Source organism: Notothenia rossii (genome assembly GCF_949606895.1).
Source record: "Notothenia rossii genome assembly, chromosome: 2".
Classification (NCBI taxonomy): Eukaryota; Metazoa; Chordata; class Actinopteri; order Perciformes; family Nototheniidae; genus Notothenia; species Notothenia rossii.
In genome coordinates this window covers 87,329,430-87,353,103 of record NC_136904.1, presented here as the reverse complement: position 1 = coordinate 87,353,103, position 23,674 = coordinate 87,329,430, and the positions used below count along the sequence as shown (strand labels likewise).

The 23,674-nt window shown below is 40.0% G+C and overlaps 1 protein-coding gene across 1 annotated transcript; it reads right to left on the bottom strand.

Moving 5' to 3' along the window:
- Positions 1-241: 241 nt before the first annotated feature.
- ndufa10 (NADH:ubiquinone oxidoreductase subunit A10) lies at positions 242-9,196 on the bottom strand. The gene is made up of 10 exons (XM_079664656.1): positions 9,037-9,196; positions 7,864-8,032; positions 6,656-6,871; positions 5,705-5,791; positions 5,389-5,510; positions 4,235-4,314; positions 4,094-4,148; positions 3,896-3,981; positions 3,509-3,617; positions 242-446 (listed from the first exon to the last, which is right to left on the bottom strand). Exons 1-10 carry the CDS (start codon positions 9,109-9,111, stop codon positions 378-380), a joined length of 1,068 nt encoding a protein of 355 aa, XP_079520782.1. The 5' UTR covers positions 9,112-9,196; the 3' UTR covers positions 242-377.
- Between the last annotated feature and the right edge of the window lie 14,478 nt (positions 9,197-23,674).

Here is a 23,674-nt window from a genome sequence, read left to right as displayed (position 1 = left end):
AGCTTTAAAAGGACAGCGGTTGTGTTTCTTCTCCTTTTTCCTTGTTGTGCAGTCTGTAAAGCCCCGTAAGACACATGTTTAATTTGGGTAAACATTTGCTTGATTACATTTGATTTTAGAGAAACTGACTGTTCCAGCTGTTTGCCACTTGTAATCAGTGTGACCCACCCTTGTTGTGGGATGATCCCATGTTCCTAGATCTTTAATTCTGGCATGCAGAGTCGCAACAAAACAAGACATGTTGTAGATTCAAAATGTATTATTTTAATACATACATATTATTATTATAACAGGATAGAACTATATCAATAATGGACACGGTGGGCTGGAGGTCACTCAGCGAGTGGATCAGCGGATGACATTCACAGGCCTCAGACTCACTTCAGCCAGATGAGTTTGTCCCCCACATCTGCGTTATAACCAGCGACATACTTCTTCCCAGGGAGCTATGAAAACAAAACAAACAGTTAAACTTAAAGTAACAAAAAAGGCTATTCTTATCTTAAGTTTCGTTGCCTTGCTCCGCTCCGGGGGGGGGGTGAATGTTTGCCTAGGGCCCCCACAGACTCTAGAATCGCCACAGTATGTGGAGATTATCCTGCTGAACAAAACATGTACCTATCCTAAACATTTGTTTGCCACAGTTCTCCAATATTCCTCAATCCAACATAAATAATATCCCATTGTTTTTGTCAAGTGATCACATACAAATACCTCAATCACTTTCTGTCAATGCAGAAGTGTTTTTGTTTTTCGAATCAACTTATTTTATTGAAATAGCCGAAAAGCTACTCATCAAAAACAACTGGGTCACTTGCAGAGTTTAAATTGATATTTTCAACACATTTAATAGGTTATTTATCAGCTAAATCATGCAAGTAAAGACCAACATTAACCATTTACCTGCCACCATTTGCAAAGGGGATACTTTTAGGGTCTTATTAAATGTTTTCTATAAAGTTAATGTAAGCTGTAATACATACTAAAAACAAAACAACTCAATCACTTTTTCGCAGTGCAAGTATCCTTTTAAATAATTTGTTTGAATTTAAATAGATAAAGAGCATGTAATCAGGATAATTGGTCTCTTGCAGAGTTAAATATTATATTTTCAACACTATTAAATAAATGCATGTTTGATATTCAAAACAGCAGAAAGACTCACTTTTGATAGCTTATTAATTAGTTAAATTATGCGAGTAAAAAACATTTGGAAAGGGAATACCTCCGATTTCTTTCATCTATAAGTCATATTTTTCATAAATGCAATGAAAGCTGTACTAGAATAGTGTTGCAAATGTCCTTCCATGACTTTACTCTGTCAGCTGGAGTCCGCGGGGGAAATTACATGCCAGTTCTCATTCTCTCACTCCTGAGATCCAGGCTCACAACTAAATGTCAGGTCACAGCCTCCTGTAGAATTATGCAGCCTGATTTTTTGCAGCAAGGGGAGACAAAAAAGTCTCCTGTCAATAAACACAAAAGGTCAGACCCAAACGATTCCCTGTAAGACTGATGATACTGAAAGCCTTGTAGAATATTCCATATCTGGCATTTGCCTTTCTTGTAAGTACGAGTTGTTCAATATTTCAGCGAAAGGAAATGAGTTCCATTACACGGACAGGACTGCCCAGGCTTAACGATAAAGGGTAGAAGTATTCAATATAAAAAGGATGATGGGGGCAAAGGCAGGGTTCCTCTGTGTTTTATTTTGTAAGTTTTAATGAAATGATCATCACAATTATGGAACCTATCCTCAGATAATTACAAAACTTGAAACTAAAAGGGCAACTAACTCTCCAGCAGCACAGCTAATTAATGTAACCAGCCGACAGCAACAAGTGAGTCATTAGGGACGTCCCCAGCTGATCTGTGGGATCAGCAGAACAACTTCTTTTAATTAATTAATTAATCTGTATTGGCTTTTATAAATACTTCATATTCTTTGTTTACTGTGAACTATAGGCGGGCTAATAGGGTATTAGATATTAGTTTATCAAAAGACACACGACATCTGTATTGTAGTACGCAGCAATTATGTAACAAGACAGTGTGGTATGCAGGAATGAGTCCTAAAACCCGGAAATGAGTCAGCAGTTTACCACTTCTGGTTCCCTTGTCTCAAAGTCATTGGGTTTTTGAACACTAATGGCGCATTTCCGCTACCCGGCCTCGCTCGGTATGGCTAGGCCTCGTTAGGACTGGTTCACTTTATGGCGCATTTCCATTACAGTTTAGGAACTGGGGTAGTATCTAGTAATGCAGTGTAGGCGGAGCCGTGACGCCATCTTCAATGAGAACCACAGAAAAACAACACAGCCGTTAGCTGTTAGCACTCAAGCTCACAGCTCCTCACATCTGTTCAGAAACTAGACAAAAGTTGAACAAGTACAAACCACAGACTGTCTGTCATGGAGAATACAGTCGCTGGTTTATTTATGTCTGTATAGGCCGTTGTTGTGAGTGTGCACGGTCGGAGCATATACTGCGTTAGCTTAGCCAAGCTCCATTTTGACAACACGCATTTTAAAAGGGTTTTTCTCCTGCCGTCTGTCTGCAGACTTGTCAAAGCATTAATTCATGGCTTTTACTAACCGGTATCAGTATGTTGTTACTTCGGCATCATTTTGAAACGTGTATTACAATTAAATCACGGTCAAATATGTTCATCTTGTTGTAGTTGTTTGTAGCCCCCTTGCCAGCGATTCTCTCTCTAGCTTAGCATACTCAGCCCGACTCAGCCTGGTTGTTGGCCCGGAAAGAACCTCGATTTTATGGGGCCAGAAAAACTGTGAAATAGTACCCGCTAGCAGGTACTACGCTAAATGGAAACACAACCAAAAACGGGCCCCGCACGGCTCGGCACGCTTAAAGCGAGCTCCGCGCTGTAGTGGAAATGCGCCAATGATGCCTGAAATGAGGTCTCTGGTAAACCCAAGCTGAGAGGACTTTCACATTTTGCTCTCCGTCAAAAAATAGAACAAAAATAAAATACGTAAATATCCCCACTTTTTAATATCCGAAGCATAGGTGTCATAAAAACTGCATTTGCTATCAAGTGACAAAGACTACTAAATGTCGTCACGTCGTATACATTATCCACATTTAGCTTAGCAGGGACCGTCATCATCTTATGTGGAGATTAAGTTCCTATCAAAAACGTGTGATTGCCACAGACCTTATTTTCTCCAATATTCCACATTCCAATATAAACATCCCATTGCTTTTTCTCAAGTTAACCTTGTAATGCTAACTTCTGCACCACTTTACAGCAGTACTGACATACTAAAGGGGTTTATGCTTTATAGTGCATTTCCGAGGCGTCAGAACTGGACACTAAATTGGCTTAACGACACCAGACCACGTTCAGAAAATATCTTTGCGTGGAGAAATATCAGCATAAAGAAACCACAAACACACTTTATACCAAAACACTAAGTAGTGGAAAAACAGGGTACCTTTATGGGGTCATATAAGAAAATGGAAGTGAGAGATTTCTCACACATACCGATTTATAGGCGTAGAACTTTTCGTCGTAGTCGTGGGCCCCGATGGTGACCTCAGGCAGGAACACGGGGATGTGGGTCAGCACCGCCACAGCATGTTTATCTTCCACTCTGTAAAACACAGAAACAGACGGCAAAGGAAAATCAGCTCATAGCAAATGTTGATGTATGCTGATCTATGGGTGGAGGACAGCATATAAAAAGGCAATCAGGGATGAATCTGCATTTTGAGTCCTCGCCGTGATTCGTTTCAGGTACTTTACATATTTATCCATAATGAGTGTGACAAGCTGAGGCTGAGATTGAGAATCCGACTTCACCTGTTGGAGGTCTTCCTCGGTGTAATTTGCATTTAAATGTGGAATTGATGTCATTAATCAAGAACTCACAGCATCCTCATGTGGTGGTAGGTGACGTTGTCCTGCTCCACCCACGGCCCTTTCTCACACTTCAGATACTCGATGTCTTCTGCCACCTGCGGACAGCACACAATAAATAAACGATATCCAGAAATAGTAAATGGATTTAAGGTATTCAAAATACACCCAACACATTAAAACATCCCCTCCAATCCATCGCAGTCTTACCCTTTCAAAATCTAAGGCTTGGTTTGCATCGTAAGCAAGCAGTTCCGTTGTTTCGCTAAAAGAAAAAGAACAAGAGGATATCAATTATTCTCATGAAATTCGACACCGATTAGATATTCCTTCAACGGCTTTACTGCTCACATGATTTTGGGGAGAAACGTCTTCTTGTAGCCATCTTCAATGCTCTTCAGATATGAGAGGGGCACGTTGTGAAGATAGGACTGAGAGAAAAAGAGAATTACAAATATATATTATAACACAAGCTAGATTAAAAGTATCAACTTTGAAATTGTTATGAGTGTATTTGATCATCTGAAGTGTTAATTATTCAGAAAATAATCTTGTATCATGTCTTCCTGAAAGCTAATAGGCCTTGAAATGTTCCAGTATGTTATAGATGATGACACTCTGGTTAGAAGGGACAATGAGTGTACTTGTGGGAAATAATGTTGTATCAGTTACCTTTATTCTATAAGTTATAGTGAATTCTGGTTTGTGGATTGTTGTTTTTTTTGTCTTAACTGTATTTCCCTTTGTTGTGTATGTCACTCAGAGGTCGCGTTAACCGAATATTTTCCGATTTTTTTTAACAATGACGGAAAAATCTGAAAGCAGTCTGTCATTTTGACGGATTAGAACAACTTTGTCGTACAAATCATTCAAATCATTGAACTCACTCTCGCTCTCTCGCTCTCTCGCTCTCTCTCTCTCTCTTGCTCGCTCACTCGCTCTCTCGCTCTCTCGCTCTCTCTCTCTCGCTCGCTCTCTCTCTCTCTCTCGCTCGCTCTCTCTCTCTCTCGCTCGCTCTCTCTCTCTCTCTCGCTCGCTCGCTCTCTCGCTCTCTCTCTCTCTCTCTCTCTCGCTCTCTCTCTCTTGCTCGCTCTCTCTCTCTTGCTCGCTCGCTCTCTCTCTCTTGCTCGCTCTCTCTCTCTTGCTCGCTCTCTCTCTCTTGCTCTCTCGCTCTCTCTCTCTCTCGCTCTCTCTCTCTCTCTCTCTCTCGCTCTCTCTCTCTCTCTCGCTCTCACTCTCTCGCGCTCGCTCTCTCTCTCTCGCGCTCGCTCTCTATCGCTCTCTCTCTCTCGCGCTCGCTCTCTATCGCTCTCTCTCTCTCGCGCTCGCTCTCTATCGCTCTCTCTCTCTCGCTTTCTTTCTCTCGCTCTCTCTCTCTCTCTCTCTCTCTCGCTCTCTCTCTCAAAATGACGGGCAGTGAAAAAGTCAAGCGCAACCTCTGACGTCACTATATCATTTTTTTTTACATTCAGTATCCTGTGTTGTCAGGGTCTGCGTCTCACTACCTTGTCGCTCTCTTTCAGTTTCTTCTGCACCTCCTCAGCTGGCACGTCGATGTAGATGGAGATGTGAGGAGGCAGGAACTCACACAGGCTGATGTGTTTGATCTCATTGTAGTGCTGAACACCTGCAGACAAACACACATTTAAGACGTTTGTATTATATGGAGAACAATTCGTTTTTTGCAAATGCACATCGTAATCAAAACATTTTAATCTACAAATATTGTCAATAGTTTTTTTAAGTTGAGGCAATTTCAGAGAGAGGCTAAATCAGGAGCATTTGCCTGACTCTCTGTTGTTAGTGACAGTAGATACTTACACTCCTTCCTGATGTATCCCTGTTGTAACATGGCATCCAGGAACACAAAGTCACTGAAGGGAGAGCGCTCCAGGATCACTCCCTGGCCTTAAACACAGAGAATAAGCATGCATGAGAATGATTAGTACACTATAAATACTGTCATACCCATTTACAAATAAGATTACTTAAAACAAACTACTGTATCAGTGTTGTTTTGACCACACTTTCATTCTAGAGGCAGTAGTTGAGGAATAAAACATGTGTTGCATCTCTACCATCAGCATTACTTGTGATTACTCTCTAAACTGTAAACTTTTAAACTATACCTGCCATATGGTAAATACCTTTATCTGTACCCCTGACCTTTATTCCACATATTTATAAAAATTAGGGCTTTCAAGTTAACATGCGATTAATGCATGTGTATTTGAGAGAGAGAGAGAGAGAGAGAGAGAGAGAGAGAGAGAGAGAGAGAGAGAGAGAGAGAGAGAGAGAGAGAGAGAGAGAGAGAGAGAGAGAGAGAGAGAGAGAGAGATTGTTGTGTTGAGAATATTCAGGAGAATATTTGTCATTGTTAATGATAATAAACAAACATTTGCATAAAGCATATTTGATAAGAGTATTAAAAACTTAAAAAATATTCCTCTAAGGTCCATTTAGAGCAGATACAAAATGTGTGATCAATTTCAATCCCCATATACTGCACATATTAATATTTTGTTATATTGTTATTGTATTGCCTTTTTGTATATTATAATATATGTCTTGTCAAGAGACTTTTTCTTTTGTAATATATTTGCTCTTAGTTGATTCAATAATATATCTCACTGTGTTCATGTATGCACCATGATACACCAAAGCAATCTCCTTGTTTGAATAGACCTACTTGTTAATAAACCAGATTCTAAAATTCGCTACAGCAATGTAAATGACCTAACTTTTGCACAGGAAACTAAATGTCAGTGATACCTGTGGTGAGCATGTGTTCGATGGCGTCTGCGTACTGCAGCAGCCTCATGGTGTACATCCACTGCTGCAGCCTGTAGCTGTTCCCGTCCGCCGCTTTGGGATCCGTGTAGAACTTCTCCAGGCTGCACATCCCGTTGTAGTCCACAGAAAGAGGCTCCTTCTCCCCGTTCATCTTGTCCATGTAGTGGTTGTCCGGCTCCGGCATGTACAGCATCCCTGTAGATACAGAAATACACTTTATAGTTTTCCACGCAAATACTGTCCATGCCATCTTTAGGTAAAAGTATCCAAGTTATTTGCCGAGTGAACTTTTTATCCTCATAACTCCCATTAGGACAACCAGTTGCATCAGCTCTAAGCATTACATTAATGCACACAATATATGTTTATTATTATTCCACATACTTTATTCTATTGCATTGTAAATACTGCTATATTTTATTTTACAATAGTTGTAATGTTTTTTTTTTATTAATTGTATGCACCACGACACCAAGTCAAACTGCTCGTGCGTGTCAACCTACCTGGAAATAAACCTGTTTCTGATTCTGAAGTAATTATACGACTAAAAAATGCAGAGTAATCCTATTAAAGCAGTTATGTATATAGTAGGGATGCCAGATACTGACCATGATCAAATTCTAAAACCGGACAACCCTGGCGAATCTTAATCGATTATTCGCTTATCCCCCCCCCCCCCCCAGCAGGCAGCAGCAGCCTGCACTCTGCGCAGCCTGTGCTGGCTTCCTCCAAGTTTTCAGAAAAACAAACTGGTGGTGTGACCAACGGCCATTTACAATTATTATTAATACTATCACTATTATTAGCATTAGTCTATATTTTGGTTGAAACTAAGCCAGGAAAAGAAAAAAGAAAACATAAATAATAATAAAAATATATATAAATAAAATCGAATTTTAAAAATAATTTGGAGACTGTAATGAATTTTCGAAAAATCGAATAATCGCTGGCACCCCTATGAAAGCCTATGAATAAATACATTGGCTGACTGATAGGATCAATATCAGATTATCAAAGATATATCAAATTCCTGGTAGGCAAGCATCATCACAGTAAGTTTTCAGCAAATGTAGCCCCCTGATTGAGAAAAGGTTTAGCCTGTAAATGCCTTCTCGGTCTCCTGTATGACTGTAACCCTAAAAGGGAATCACTGATCTAAAAGTTGATCCTAACAGTGAGGTAAATACCCAGTTTGTCAGCCAGCTTGGAGGCCAGAGCTCCTTTCCCTGAGGCCAGGTTTCCATCCAAGGTGATGATTTTGCTGGTCGACGTTAACCGTGGCATCGTCCTCTCGCCCATAAAGTAAGTCAGCCATCCGTACTGTAGGCTCCTCGCTGAGCTCGTGTGAACACCAGCCTGGATGAAAGAGAGAAAAAAAACATTGTAGTTGATCATTTGCGGTTAACACTGACCGGATCCAGATTATTTCACAGAGATTCCCTGCATCAAATGTTGCCTGGGTCCAAAAAAACAACCAAGGATGTTTTCTAATGTACACTACTTTGCACAATTAACTAATTTGTGAAAATGTAAACTTACATTTGTTTGAGAATATGAAATATGATTTCAACTGGCATATTACAGGATTTAAAACTAGATATAACCCAAGGAGTGTCTTAAGTTAAGGTCAAAGGCCCAAACAATTAAAGACCAATCACCAGTGTTGAGGTGATAAGGCTAATGAGAACTTTAACTTTAACTTAAAACGACATTTGGCCTCATCAACCATGGGTAGCTTCTTTTTTTAAATGTATTTTAGCAGGAAGTCTCATTGAGATCAATTCACAAGAGAGAACAGGCAGCTGTAAAATCACAACACATTATGCAACATGACATACAAGAAATACACAAGAACAGCTGTAACATCTGGGTAACCACATGCCTCCAACAGCTCATTCTTTATGTTGCCCTACATTCATAAATATATTTAAATATTCATACTTTTAGATATTATAGAACAAGTGTATAGCAGGAAAAGGCAGTTGTCCTTCATTTGAATAGTTATGATTTATTGCACACATGTCGCTTTGGATAAAGCCTGAGCTAAATATAATGGATCTGTCAAAACCCCAGAATGCTACAGAGTTAGCTGGCAGTAGCCTAACCAAACAGCAGATTGAACACCATGAAAGCATCAATAAAAGATAATTTAACAAGTACTCATATGCAGTCCCCTTAACAGCTTATTGTCTTTGCTCTGAACTCCAAACAAAATCATTTCAATAACAAACCAGCAGAAAGCCTGTTGGCGAGTGACTGTTATGCTAGCAGCTAGTTAGGATCCTAGCCTAGTTAGCTTGCCCTTGTGAACTTGACAGGGGAATAAGGAGAAATCAGAGTTTCTGTGTTTCTGCCCTCACCTTCTGGGAGATGTGTGCAGCTCTAAGAGCAGCTGCTCCCGATGGGACGATCTGTCGGATCACCCACAGGGCCATGATGAATAAACTGTCCTCCAAAGACCCTCCGACCTGACCCGAAACACAGCTACCGGGCGACTGAATAACACGTAAGAGGGAGGGCGGGGCCTTAACATGGTAGCGTCTCATGTATTTTACGTGAAAGTATGTCTAAATGTTGCCTGAATCATTTTTTTTTTTAAGGAAGTGTATATAATCGAAAATATAATTAAAATACATAGCAGATGGAAGTAAATACATAGATGTCAAACATTTGTAAATTAACAAATTAAGCAGCACTTATTTTCAGTTTGTACAAATATTGCCTGAATAAATATATTTATGTTATCTATTTTTAAACTTAATTACAACAATATTGCACCACTTTAAAAATGAGTAACGATAAGAAGGCAATCAGAGCCAAGTGTATTTGATAAATATGTTACTTAAACTGTTACCTTTTTGTTTTTATCACTATTCACTTTGTATTTCTTTCTTTCTGACTTTATATTATTTTACAGTTTTACACTGTATGTGCACCTATGTACCCCTGATTTCAATGTGTTGTGTGTACTGTTTGATGTACATATATATTTTCTTGAAAAAAGGAGGAACTGTATATATAAACCATGTCTTGACATATCTTACATGATGTATGCAAAGTTCCCCCAAAGGAATAACTAAACTAATCAATATTGTTTTGAATGCATCCTTGTCAGGGCCCACTCAGACGTATACAGACAGTAACCTTTAGCTTCTTTAGCTATCAATTACATGCTGTGTGTCTCTGTTCTTACACCAGTAGGGGGCAGTATCCATTTTTATTTAAATACATCCTGCTTTCCCACTGATGTCAATCCCCAAACTCTCATAAACAATGTTTTCATTGAAAGTAGGTAGGATACGTTTTGAAAAGAAAGTGTTACTCCGCACCGTTCAGTTGGTTGTACTTGAGTATGTCTATATTACTAGATTTTGGAGGGAAAATGCTACTTTTTACTTTTGACAGAGAGATATGCGGAAAAAAATTATGATTACAAATTAAAATCAAGACATGAATAAGGATCTATTATTTTCTGACTTAACAACACAACAGTATATGACACACACTAGCACCAACCTCTCAAATATGCCACATTAAAGCAATTAACACATTCATAAATACATAATAATGATCCATTAATACAGTATAATAAGCAGTTTTAGTAAAATACATTTGCTAATACTTATTTTAAGATCCGAGTTGTGTCTACCACCACTGTCAGGATTAAAAATGGTCTGGTTCTCAGACAAGCCCTTGTGATTTCATCCCCATGGTTTGAGAGAACAGCTAAAAGGCTTAGACCAGATTCATGAGACAAAAGCGATAAATGATTAAGTTAAATCTGTTTCCCATAAGAAATATAGGCAGTCATAACATTACACCACTGGAAGGGAAAAGTATCTCTGAGGTTGTGTATCTGAGGAGGTGAGCAGCAGGATTTAAACCACATTATCCTGTGGGATACAGCAGTATCTGGGGAGGAAACCCCCCCCCCCCTGAAGGCCCCCTTTGTTCAGCCTGTAGCAACATGATCTCAGTGTCTTCTTTTGTCACTACGGCCCTGAATTCAACATCTCTATAAGGGGAAAACCCTCAAAGTAATTATACAAATATGTCTGTCTCATATTTATGACTACACTGCAATGTGCATAATGTGCATGGTCATAACACAACAACAATCAACCAGAAAAAATGCCTTTAATATCATCATGGCTTTGAAGTTCATTCTTTCGTGTGGTAGAGATGCTGGTGATAAGCTGTTATTGTAACATAGAGAAACAGTGTTGTAAGAAGTATTCGGATACCTTAAACACACAAAAAACTCACAAATATTCAGAATAATTACAAAATTACTTATAATTATCTCTAGTTTATGAATCGACCTAGCTTTTAAAAACTGAACTGAACTGAACTGCAAGCTAGTTTACTTCATGACAAAATATCACATACACACTTTTGTGTTTTATGCATTTAGGTAAATATGTGAAATACTTGTAAAGTGAAGTAAAATATTACTGTATTTCCCTTTAAATTAAGCAGAGAAGAAGAATTAAGTGGAAGAAATAAAATTAAAATAGTGAATTATACTACCTCAAACAACAATGCTTGAGTACATTTATTACGTTTTTTCCTACCACTGCAGAGAATGACACCCGAACAAATTCCTTCTAGTAATTACTCCGGTTTCACTTCCCTTATATTTAATCACCTTCGGAGTTTTTTACGTTTCACCCGTCCTGCACTTCCCCTCGCAGCTATACGAGCTCAGTGCACTCACACCTGAATTCTCGAGACTTTACATAACGCCTCCAGTCTGTCAGCATGCAAGTGTGACTCACTGGCTGTTTCCTCTGTAGGCTAGGAAACCACTAATGTAAACACGGCTGACAGTGAACTACACCGCTTCATATTTCATAGGCCATTCAGTATGAGCGCTAGTGTTTCAGCTTCACACAGTCAACTCTGCTCCTACAAAACAGAGTGGCAGAGTTAAATGCAATTCAGCAAGACAAAGCTCACAACTCCAACAATGGCATCTCTTTTCACATTTATTTCTCATATTAACAGCTGCACCATGTTCCTTTAAAAGCCTGTTTTAGACATAACACATTCTAGGTAAACACTCTTCATAATGTAGACTACTTGAACCCACTGAACTAAAGTCTAAGCACCAATATTTGCTGCCAGGGGGTTTATTCCACTTCACAACATGACATGAAATTGATTATTTAGCCATTTTAAATGTTTCATTTGTAATGGTAAACACATTTTTGTAGAATAGATCAATAGATAAAGTCACATGGCAACCCTGTCTTCTAAAATATAATATAACACAACCACCTGCAAAGTTGCGTTATGTTTCAACTGATGTTATCTTCAAAACATTTGTTTTCCCTACAATATCCACTTAGGAACTCAACCATGTTTAACTTTCTCAAGATTTTGTTTAGGAAACTCAAATCGTTGGTTATGGTTTTGGAAAAAATGTTTGATTGTGGCTCAACAAGAGACTTGATGTGTTTACTTTTTACCAAAACTTGATATTTCCCTAACCAAAATGTTTCCATTGCCAAAGCTCTGGACTCTGTATCATCAACCCCAGCCCTCCCTATGACGTCTGTGAAGAGAATTACAAAGCAGTGAGTGGACGGGACGGATAAACTTTCCCTGAACAAATAACTTCTGTCCAAAAACATTTTAGGCAAAACTGAAAAACCTGAAACTTTGAATTTCAGAACATTGTGTTGCACAGGGGTCTTCATAATCAACAGGGTCTTAGAATGACAAAAGATAGATAGAAATATCTTATGTGCAAGCAGACATTTGAACCTGCTGTTGACACTTCGGGAAAGTTCAAGGGGTCACCAAAAACATTGTGATTCATCCTCTGGGGACTATGAGTATCATGAATAACATGTCAGTCTGGCTAAAAGCTTTCAAGGTTTCACTTGTTTTGGATACAGACGAATAGGGACGGACCATTTAGATTTCTTTTTTTAATTCCATGGATTAAAACGAACCTTGTAAAAAAGTTGACTTTAATAGATGACACGTAGCAAAAGCACAAATACGTTGTTAAGTGCAAGGGCAGTGGGGTTAATGTTAAAGAAAAGTATTTAACCATTAGGTCTTTGCAGCCAATGTTGAGAGATGAACTCACACACAGTTACAGGTAGAGCACCAACACGTTCCTGTTTTCCCATCCCCCCCCCCCCCCCCCCCGCCCCCCGGAAGACCCAGAGTAATTAGTCAACAGTAAAACAACAATACTCCGCATTCAGGTCTCACGGCTGCAGCCCTGTGAGGCCGGCGGAGGGGTTTGGCAAATCTATCTGTGCCAAATTTCCACTGGTTTTACAGCAGGTTTTATTTCACTCCTCTGCAGTTTGGACTGGTTTAACAGTGCCAGCAGGGAGGAGGCTGACTGCATTGTTTATCATTAAAACTCAAAAGCATGGCAACGCAAATAGCAGCTTACATTTTCTGCCTAACTCTACACCTGCCTTATAAACCATACTAAGAAACCTACAGCAGCAGTTTCATGTCAATAAAGAAATTAGAAAACAACCGGTATTCCAGCTTCTGAATATATTGTGTATCTGTAGTGCAGAAACTGACTAATTGAAAAAACACTTACACAGTGGTGTTGATGGACGCTGTTGTTCCACATTAAAGCTGAAATGAAAAGTGTTTCATTGTGGACTGGTGTATTGTTAATTCTCTCTGATATATATTTTAGAGGCTATTTGTGGCGTATTCAAATCTGAAATTGGCACCAGCGTTTCAAAGTCACTGCTTGATTGACAGCTCGTGGCTCACGCCTTGAATCATTTCCTGTTGTAGTAATTTATTTTATACTCAAAGCTAAAAAAATATTGTCAATGTTAGAACATGATGTTACACAGCGTCTTTTGTGTGAGAACAACACACAAAATGGTTTACCTAAGATGCTGTTGTTGTGTCAACTGTTAAAAATTAAATGGAATTCGATGTCTTTAAAGAGGACATATTGAGCTAATTTTCAGGTTCATATTTGTATTTTGTGCGTCTCCTGTGACATGTCTACATGCTTTAATGTTCAAAAAGCTCTTTATACTTCCTGTGCTGCAGCACCTCTTTTCACCCTCTGTCTGAAACCAGAGCTCAGTCTGCTCTGATTGGTTAGCTGGCCGGCTCTGTTGTGATTGGTCAACCATTTAGAGATGTCCCTCCGTTCGCCAATATTGTAAAAATGTTTGGCCAATGGAAGTGTGAGTGTTATATAGTGAAGTCGCTATAGGTTACAGAAGTAAGCAAAGTTAAGTGTTAAGATGTATCCACAAGTCGTTTATCAATCAAAAAAATTGCCAGTACAGCTTTTGAACTTCACTAATTATTTCCGTTGTCTTTATAGCAAACTTAATATCTTTAGCTTTGTCATCACCTTGGATGATAAATTGATGGATGAAGTCAATAATCAGCAGTTTAATGCAGCCCAAGACCCCCATGTTTCAGGGATGTCAAAGCAATAAGGGGGCAGTGAGAACCTCTTTGTGCCTCATGAGAAGAAGCAGCAGGTGGCTCAATGTCAATTAGAGGAAGCAGGGAGCGGCTGTCTCCTAAAAATATACTGCTAATTTGCAGATTAAATGTAATGACCTCCAATTTATGTATCATCACAGTGACACATGAGGAGGCCACTTCCAATGTGAAAGGATATATATATATATATCTTTATATTTCCCGTAATTTGTTTTCTATGGAGATACACTCATGGCGCATCATGATGGTTATTTTAGTCAGCTTAAAGTACTTGAGGACATCCTTTTCTGACTGAGAACTGAACTGGACTCATGATTTCTCTTAGTGGTAACATAGAGTTTGAGTGGACACATACAGTATGGAAAAACAGGATTTCAAAACATGACTTCTTTATGTTTGTATGTACTTCCTGTTAAGGGTATACGTGTCCTGTGCCTTTCTGTCTAACTTACTGCTCTACTTTTCCTGGCAGTGAGGTCCCTCCCACTGGCTGCAGACCAACACCACAGTAGCAACTTCCACTGCTAACTAATAACATCACATATGAAACTAATTGCCCACACAAGTGCGAATGAACAGAAATCATGACACTAAACAGGGTGCTTTATACGACCTTCTGTTCACTTTTATAGCGCTGTGGTTGAGGGTATAATGGATCTCAGTTACAGCTAAAAACTGCCCTCCTGTCCTTCACACGCGATTCTTCCCTTCCCAGAGGGCAGCAGTCCTGCTTCTTGTCAAGCCTCCGCCTGTTTGAAAAGGACTCTGCACTCAGGGGATCTGATGCTCCATGCGAGGGTGTCCACTTTACCAAATCATTATGAAACCCCTTCCCACCAAGTAAACAAGTACACCAATTAAGTTGATAGAAAGGCAGAAATAAAAAATCTCATGGGTCGTGTACGTATGTTGGAGGAATGATGGTAAAAGGCTGTTTCTTTTTCTTAAAGATAAAATAGAACGTTTAATAAGTTATAATTAAATATATTAATGAGAAGGAATCATTTTATAATTATTTTTTAGTGATTATATTTGTATGATTTATTTTACATTTTATTTTTATTTTATTTCATTTTTATCGCAGTTTTTATTTTTATCATTATTCTTTTTATTTTCACAAAGTACGTCAACTTTATGAGGTAATATTTCTTAAATACTTCCTATTAAATCACAATCAACCTTTATAATGACTCTTATGTATCTTATAACTATGATTTACTTTCTAATAATTATATATTTGCTATGTATTTAATAGTCATAACTCTGAGATATGGTGTCACATATTTGATTGAACACATCATAGACTAAGAAATCGTTTGACTTCGATCCCTAATTTTGTTGGATGAGAATTTGTATTTTGGCTGCATGTTTTGACCAAGGAGGGAATGATCTTCTTTAAATCTTGCTCAGAGCAAATAATGAATCACATAGATTGCACATCTCATTGCTTCAGCTTTAAATACTTTGTCTCTGAGTGCATCAGACCCCAGGACAAGATTGAACTGTTCCAATGGTGAAATTAAACCCGTAAAGAGCAGTGTGAGGGAAGTTATGCAGTGGGTGGAGAACAATAAAAGGCAGTGAGGTAGCTGGCCTTCCTGGATGGAAACCACCGCTGGGCAGGCTGAATAAAACATGACTCTAAAGTTAGTGTGAAATAAAGACATTGAGCCTGGTGTTGATGGCTGTGCAGCGATGGCTGTCACAAAGGAATGCACCAGGGCCAAATAAATAAGCACACAGAGCGGATTAAACGCATGGGAACAGTTGCACAGCGTTCATCAGCAACCACACGCCAAATTCTGTGGCACGGCAGCTGCCATGTTCACATTTCCCATGTTCCTCAGCTGCCCTGTTATCCTGCTGAATGTGGGGGTCTTTCCGCAGCCTGTTGGCAGGTAGGTTAGCCTTAGTTAGCTCTCATGGGAGCGGCCGGATAGAGATATACTGTAACAATGTCAGGCAGCGCTGGAAACCTCTCCTCTTGATTTACTGTCCTTTTACTTTCACTGTTAGAATGTGGGAAAACAAGATATTTCAGAAAGTATCAGCACAGTATTGATCATTTTTGCTTTACAGTTCCCTGACATTTTTCTACATTTTCCAGCCTGGCTGTCTTGCTGCACATACTCTCCCTAATGTAACCTGAGTTTGTACTTTTATCTTCAGATCCATCCATCCATCCATCCCTCTTCTCCCGCTTATCCGTGGTCGGGTCGCGGAGGTAGCAGTTCCAGCAGAGAGCCCCAAACTTTCTTTACCCTGGCCACATCAACCAGCTCTGACTGGGGGATCCCAAGGCGCTCCCAGGCCAGCGAAGAGATATAATCCCTCCACCTGGTCCTAGGTCTACCCCTTGGTCTCTTCCCAGCTGGACGTGCCTGGAACACCTCCCTAGGGAGACGCCCAGGTGGCATCCTAACTAGGTGCCCGAACCACCTCAACTGGCTCCTTTCGACACAAAAGGAGGAGCGGTTCAACTCCGAGTCCCTCCCGGATGACTGAACTTCTCACCTTATCCCTAAGGGAGACACCAGCCACCCTGCGGAGAAAACTCATCTCGGCCGCTTGTACCCGCGATCTCGTTCTTTCGGTCATGACCCATCCTTCATGACCATAGGTGAGGGTAGGAACGAAAATGGCGCGGTAGACAGAGAGCTTTGCCTTCTGGCTCAGCTCCCTTTTCGTCACAACGGTGCGGTAAAGCGACTGCAGTACCGCTCCCGCTGCTCCGATTCTCCGACCCATCTCACGCTCTATTGTTCCCTCACTCGAGAACAAGACCCCGAGATACTTGAACTCCTTCACTTGGGGTAAGGACTCATTCCCTACTTGGAGTGGACAGTCCATCGGTTTCCTGCTGAGAACCATGGCCTCAGATTTGGAGGTGCTGATCCTCATCTCAGCCGCTTCACACTTGGTTGCGAACCGATCCAGTGAGTGCTGAAGGTCGCAGACCGATGAAGCCATCAGAACCACATCATCTGCAAAAAGCTGTGGTGCAATCCTTAGTCCACCGAACTGCAAACCCCCTCCCCCACGACTACGCCTCGAAATCCGATCCATGTATATTACAAACAGGATTGGTGACAAAGCGCAGCCTTGGCGGAGGCCAACCCTCACCTGAAATGGGTCCGACTTACTGCCGAGGACCCGGACACAGCTCTCGCTTTGGGAGTATAGAGATTGGTTGGCCCTGAGTAGAGACCCCCTAACCCCATACTCCCGCAGCACCTCCCACAGTGACTCCCTGGGAACCCGGTCATACGCCTTCTCCAAGTCTACAAAACACATGTAGACCGGATAGGCGTACTCCCAGCCCCCTCCAGGATCCTTGCGAGAGTAAAAAGCTGATCCGTCGTTCCACGACCAGGACGGAATCCGCATTGTTCCTCCTCAATCTGAGGTTCGACAATCGGCCTGACCCTCCTTTCGAGTACCTTAGAGTAAACTTTCCGGGGGAGGCTGAGTAGTGTGATGCCTCGGTAATTGGCACACACCCTCTGATCCCCCTTTTTAAAACGGGGAACCACTCTGCCACTCCTTCGGTACTGTTTCCGACTTCCACGCAACGTTGATGAGACGTGTCAACCATGACAGTCCCTCAACACCCAGAGCCTTCAGCATTTCTGGGCGGATCTCATCCACCCCCGGGGCTTTGCCACTGTGAAGTTGTTTGACGACCTCATTGACCTCCCCCCGGGAGATTGGTGTCGATCCCCCGTCATACTCCAGCTCTGCCTCTAACATAGAGGGCGGAGTTGTCGGGTTCAGGAGTTCCTCAAAGTGCTCCTTCCAATGCCCTAACACTCCATCAGTTGAGGTCAACAACGTCCCATCCTTACTGTACACAGCTTGGATGGTTCCCTGCTTCCCCCTCCTGAGGTGTCGGACAGTTTTCCAGAACAACTTTGGTGCCCCCCGAAAGTCCTTTTCCATGTCTTCTCCGAACTTCTCCCACACCCGCTGCTTTGCCTCGGCCACGGCTGAGGCTGCTGCCCTTCGGGCCTGTCGGTACTTTGCAACTGCCTCGGGAGTCCCCCGGGATAACAAATCCCTGAAGGCCTCCTTCTTCAGTCGGACGGCTTCCCTGACCACCGGTGTCCACCAGGAGGTTCGAGGGTTACCGCCCCTTGAGGCACCTAGGACCTTGAGACCACAGCTCCCCGCCGCGGCTTCGGCAATAGAGGCTTTGAACAACAACCACTCTTGTTCAATGTCCCCAACCTCCACAGGAATGCTCGAAAAGCTCCGCCGGAGGTGTGAGTTGAAGGCCTCCTGAACTTGGGCCTCCTCCAGACGTTCCCAGTTCACCCGAACTACACGTTTGGGCTTACCAGGTCTATCCAGCGGCTTCCCCCGCCACTCGACCCAACTCACCACCAGATGGTGATCAGTTGACAACCATACGGCCTCAGGTCCGATGATACGATAACGAAATCGATCATGGACCTTCTGCCTTGGGTGCTCTGGTACCACGTACACTTATGAGCATCCTTATGTTGGTGTTTGTTATGGCCAATCCATGACTAGCACAGAAGTCCAGTAACAAACTACCACTCCGGTTCAGATCAGGGGGGCCGTTCCTCCCAATCACACCCCTCCAAGTGTCTCCATCATTGCCCACATGTGCGTTGAAGTCTCCCAGCAAGATTAAAGAGTCCCCTTCAGGAGCCCCATACAGGACTCTTTCCAGGGTCTCCTGATGTACATCTAAAATCACCTGTAACACAAAGCTGTCCTTAAAGAACTAAGTTTTAATATATTGTGACTTTTATTGTGTGTGCTTCTTTTACCTGCCTGTGGACTATGAGGTGAATTGTAATAGCATTTTTGCTAACTTCATCACTTTTAGCTCATTTATTATACTGATATTCATTAACATACACTGTCCCCAAATCTATATGAAGTAAATAAAATAAAAAAATGTCTCCTGACTCATTTTTGTATGAATTATGGGGGAACAAAAATAGTCACTTAAAAAAGAAATATGTCCACAGTGTCATGTACTTTTTGTGTTACATTTTGTGTTGAGTTGTCATCTTTACTTGCATGTTTTTCTTTAAATACGTATTTATTGCAGTAGAATTGTTGGAAAAAAGCCTAAGGACAACAAGAATGTGATTGCCAATGACTCCAATTATTGAACATATATGGCAATATATGAAAATACTTTAAAAGGAAAAGAAAGATGACTTACAATGCCCTCATTTTTGTACATTTCCAAAATCTTATTGTGGTTACTCAAATATTTCTCTTTGTATTTGCTTGCACCATGACATTGTTAACAAAACCACAAAATATAAGCCATGTTTTGTTGTCTGTGTTTTTTGCAATTTTTTGTATCCGTGGAAACACTAGTCACTGAAGGTTTCACTGATTGTTACCATGGAAACTGGCTATTAGTTCTGAGTTGGCCTCTCACAATGGCTTAGTATTTAAGCTAAAAAAGAGCCAGGACCAATTATGGACTACTTTGACATTAATAACAGGACTTTTTGACTTTTAACTTAGAAATTATTTATCTCATTTATCATTCCAATTACTTGCACTATTTCACTATTTCACTTTTTACTATTTTTCCTTTTGTATTTACTATTTACTTTCACTATTTTTTTCTGTTTATCTGATTTATTGTGTTGCACTGTTGGAGGAGCCTGCATGTGACCTAAGATTTGTATCGTCATAACTACACTGTAGCTATGCACGTATGACCAATAAAAACCTTGAACCTTGCACCTTTTACTTAAAGGGGCTTTTCTCTTTCTTCCTGTAGTGTGTTATATAGGTTGTTGTGCATGTAATTGATCTCCAAAGGCTGAAATCAAGTTCCCTCCAGAGGAAGTTTCTCACACACTCCCCTCTGCCTTAAATTCCTCAATTGGACTCCTTTGCTTCCTTACTTAACATAATGAGATCACTATACAACCAGGCTGGACATCTCCTAGCAACTAACCAAGCCGGCCAGCTGACCAATCAGAGCAGACTGGGCTCTGGTTTCAGACAGAGGGTGAAAAGAGGTGCTGCAGCACAGGCAGTATGAGAAAAATAAAGAGTTTTTTGAACATTAAAGCATGGAGACATGTCCCAGAAGAGGCACAAGATACAAATATGAAGCTGAAAATGAGCAAAATATGTCCTCTTTAAGTACAGCCTCTTAATACTTTTAAAATGAATGTCTAAGAGCAACATTATGACTTGTGAAATGCCTTAGATGGGTCTAAAATATGTTTTTGTAACCGGGCCAAGCAGTTCTCAACATTATTCCTTCAGGAAGTGCACTCTTTTTCCACCACCTTACTGTGAGCATGTTTTCTGATCAGGGGCTGATTGTTTGTGGAGTTTGAAGCCGTGGGAATATCATTGTGAATTGTAGACAGTTGTGTTTCAAAACCATTAAAATAAAATAATGATTGTGTATAATCATAATTACCTGCTGTTTCATAAATCTACTTCATGGAGAGGCTGATGGATAATGAATAAGCCACAAATATGTGGAAGTAAATTAATTACTGGAATTAATAAACCTACAGTATCTGTCAGTGAGATAAGTGATAATGTGATATGCAATGGGAATATAGGTATAAACTCAATCATAATTCAAATGTATTATGGGAAAATCTTTGGTTCTACTTTTTAGTTATGATCTGCAGGTTTATCTGCAAAGATCAAAAAATGTAGTGTCCACAGAGTTGATGCATGACCTTTAAAAAAGGAAAATGTATTTACTTTACCTGTCCAATTTCATTCTTGATGGCTGTATTCAGGCAAAGTGTTTCCTCTCTTTGAGTCGTGGCAGCGATTCACGTCTCCACCGTAGGCTCTAAACAGTCAAACTGTCAAATGTATACTGCAAACACAGAGGTTCCTGATGAAAGCACCACATGTCTATTTTCCTTTTTTTTAAAGATTTTTTTCGCCTTGTGTTGCTGTGTGTTTGTGTGACAGTTTATCTCTTTTTCATATGCAAATTGAGATGATAACTCTTGTTTTCACACACAAAATTCAACTATGCATGTCTAAACACAGCAAAACAAAAAAACAAGTCAACATCAAATTGTGCATTTAGAGGTACAATTATTTAAGTCTGTTCAAATTTGACTTGGAATTAATCTAATTAAAATGTATAAAATACATTGAAATACACTTAAAAACAGTCCTTAAAAAGCCCACAATAAAAATCAAACAAATTAAAATAGAATAAGGTATAAAATAAAATAAAAAGATTACAGAGCAGTGTAAAATATGAATAGTTATTTGAGGGCTGTGGGCTACACTTTTAAATTATGCAAATATCCCCGAGCTTGATTTCCCTATTTACTGTCTGTTTTCTTACCCTATTTAACCCTGCAGTCAGGTTTGTCTACAATGTCAGCCTGTCAGGAAAACAGCATCTAGTTTTTGAACAAGTGACAACGTTTCCGCGGGGAATGTGAACATGACAGGCGTTATGAGGAAGTAAAGTGTGCCCAAGATACACAGCGCTGTTTACAGAGGAAGTATGGGAAGAACTTATGATGTGAATGGTCTCCATGGCAACTGTTGGCAACATGTCTATAGCTGTCACTGATGTGTGGTGAAGTGAAATGAAAGGCTGCTTTTCAAATAACTGAGGAAATCAAAACATCAAACCATCAAAAAGTGAGGCGTTTGTGTATTTAGTCTGCCCTCATTGATAGAAATGGGAAGGACTGAATAATAATGATAACACCTGTCAGTGTAACACAATGCAGTCAAACAGCAACACAAACTGTCGCCTCCAAAAAATATCATAACGTTCAACACCACTTTAAAACCTGCCTTTTAATCCTTTAGATGTGTTGTGCTCTTTTTGTAGGTTGCTCTGCAAAATGTTATGATAAGTAGGTGTTAAGGATTTGAACCTCAAAAAATAGCTTCATGTCCAAAAGGCTTTTTGGGGGGTAAAAAATGACAACTTTCTCAGTGTGAAAAAATGCATTTCTCAAAATCCAACCAATTATTATACATTTTGTCACAAAAAGCATACAAAAAGTTTGACAAAATCTAAGACGTGAACACAAACCTCCATTTGATTCTTCACAGAGGTAAGTAGATGTAAATATATTTGAGTTTTCATTTTCATTTTGTATACAAGGTACACCCATAGGCTGCCGTAGAAAAAAATATTAAATTGGAAATACTTAAAACACAGTTATAAAGAATAAGTACTGATAGGAAAAGTAAAAACTGTTAATACTGTGAGTTGTTTTTTATTATGACATTCCTAAATGGGTGTATAGTTGCTTCAAACCACATGTATTGTGTTGTCTAAACCCAACTATGACATCTTTAAACACTGCATACATGTTAAAAAGGGGGCTTTAACTAAAGTATGACAAAGTACATTAACATTAAGAGTATTTCGTATGCATACTGACTTATTTTACTGCTTTACCAGTGTGAAATGCACTAGACTACTGTACCCAAGACTGATGCTTAGAAATGCGTAATTTGGCTAAATGTATATGGACACATCTGTGAGTAGTTTTGGTCTAAAGGGCTGAACTTGATGGTTTGGGGTTGGCTCCTCAGTTCTTAGACATTTAAAAGGGAAGTCTTAATGCTGCAGCATACACTGATCGTTTAGACAATAGTGAAAACCAGTGTTGTGGCAGCAGATTTGGGAGGGCCCTTTCCTGTTTCGACATGACAATGCGCCTATGCACAAAGGCAGGTTTGTAAAAAAAAAAGCTTTTCCCGTTTGGTGTGGAAAAGATTCAAGACCATTAGGAAGGTAACATCGGCCAACAACAGCGATCAATCTCACTGATTCTCACTAGCTGATATTAGCATATTTATTACCTTTCTTTTGGAAAACTATGCTAAATATCATATTTTAATGTGCACATGTTTTTGTTCCAGTGTCAGAGGTTTGGACATGTTTAAAGTAGCCTACGTAGAATAAAATAAAAGGCACCATTTACAAGTGAAAAGCCCCCATTAGCATGTAGCTTTTTTATTTACTATACACTAGGGCACAACTTTTTGGCTTGTATATCATATGCAGCAGTTTTTGGCCACACTACACATTGTGAACATTATATTGCTTGAAGCTCTGTGCAGGCCAATGCTGAAATGAAAATCATTAATATGCCAAGATAGGGTTTTGAATCCATCACAAGAGTACCTTGAATGTAATTAGCATTATTTTACTAGTGTAGAACATGTACATATGTTTGTATGCATTAGTTTATTCTAAATTGATAATAAAGAGTATAGAGTAGGTTTGAATCAAAAATAAACATCATAAAGTGAAACAAGCTAATAGGAAAGTGGCCAATCAGGTGGTAGTGAGTTACAAAAACAAGAAAAGTTTCTATAACATTTCCTGCTGTGGTGAGAAAACTCAGCCAAAGAACATATTTTCCCAACTAAGTCAAAAAATCACAGCACGCTCTGGATATTACAATAGCAGAAGCAAAACACGGCTTGAGAGTCACAAAGTCTCCAGTCCACCTTAAAACTCAGCTCTGACAGACTGTTCATACACATTTCCTGAAAACGCCCCGTGGAAGG

Excerpts from the sequence above, each read along its gene's own strand:
- ndufa10 (XM_079664656.1), bottom strand. The coding sequence starts at position 9,111 with ATGGCCCTGTGGGTGATCCGACAGATCGTCCCATCGGGAGCAGCTGCT. Across the intron at positions 6,872-7,863 it reads CAAGCTGGCTGACAAACTGG|GGATGCTGTACATGCCGGAG; the intron begins GTATTTACCTCA and ends CTGTATCTACAG. Across the intron at positions 4,315-5,388 it reads AACTGAAAGAGAGCGACAAG|TCCTATCTTCACAACGTGCC; the intron begins GTAGTGAGACGC and ends TTTTTCTCTCAG.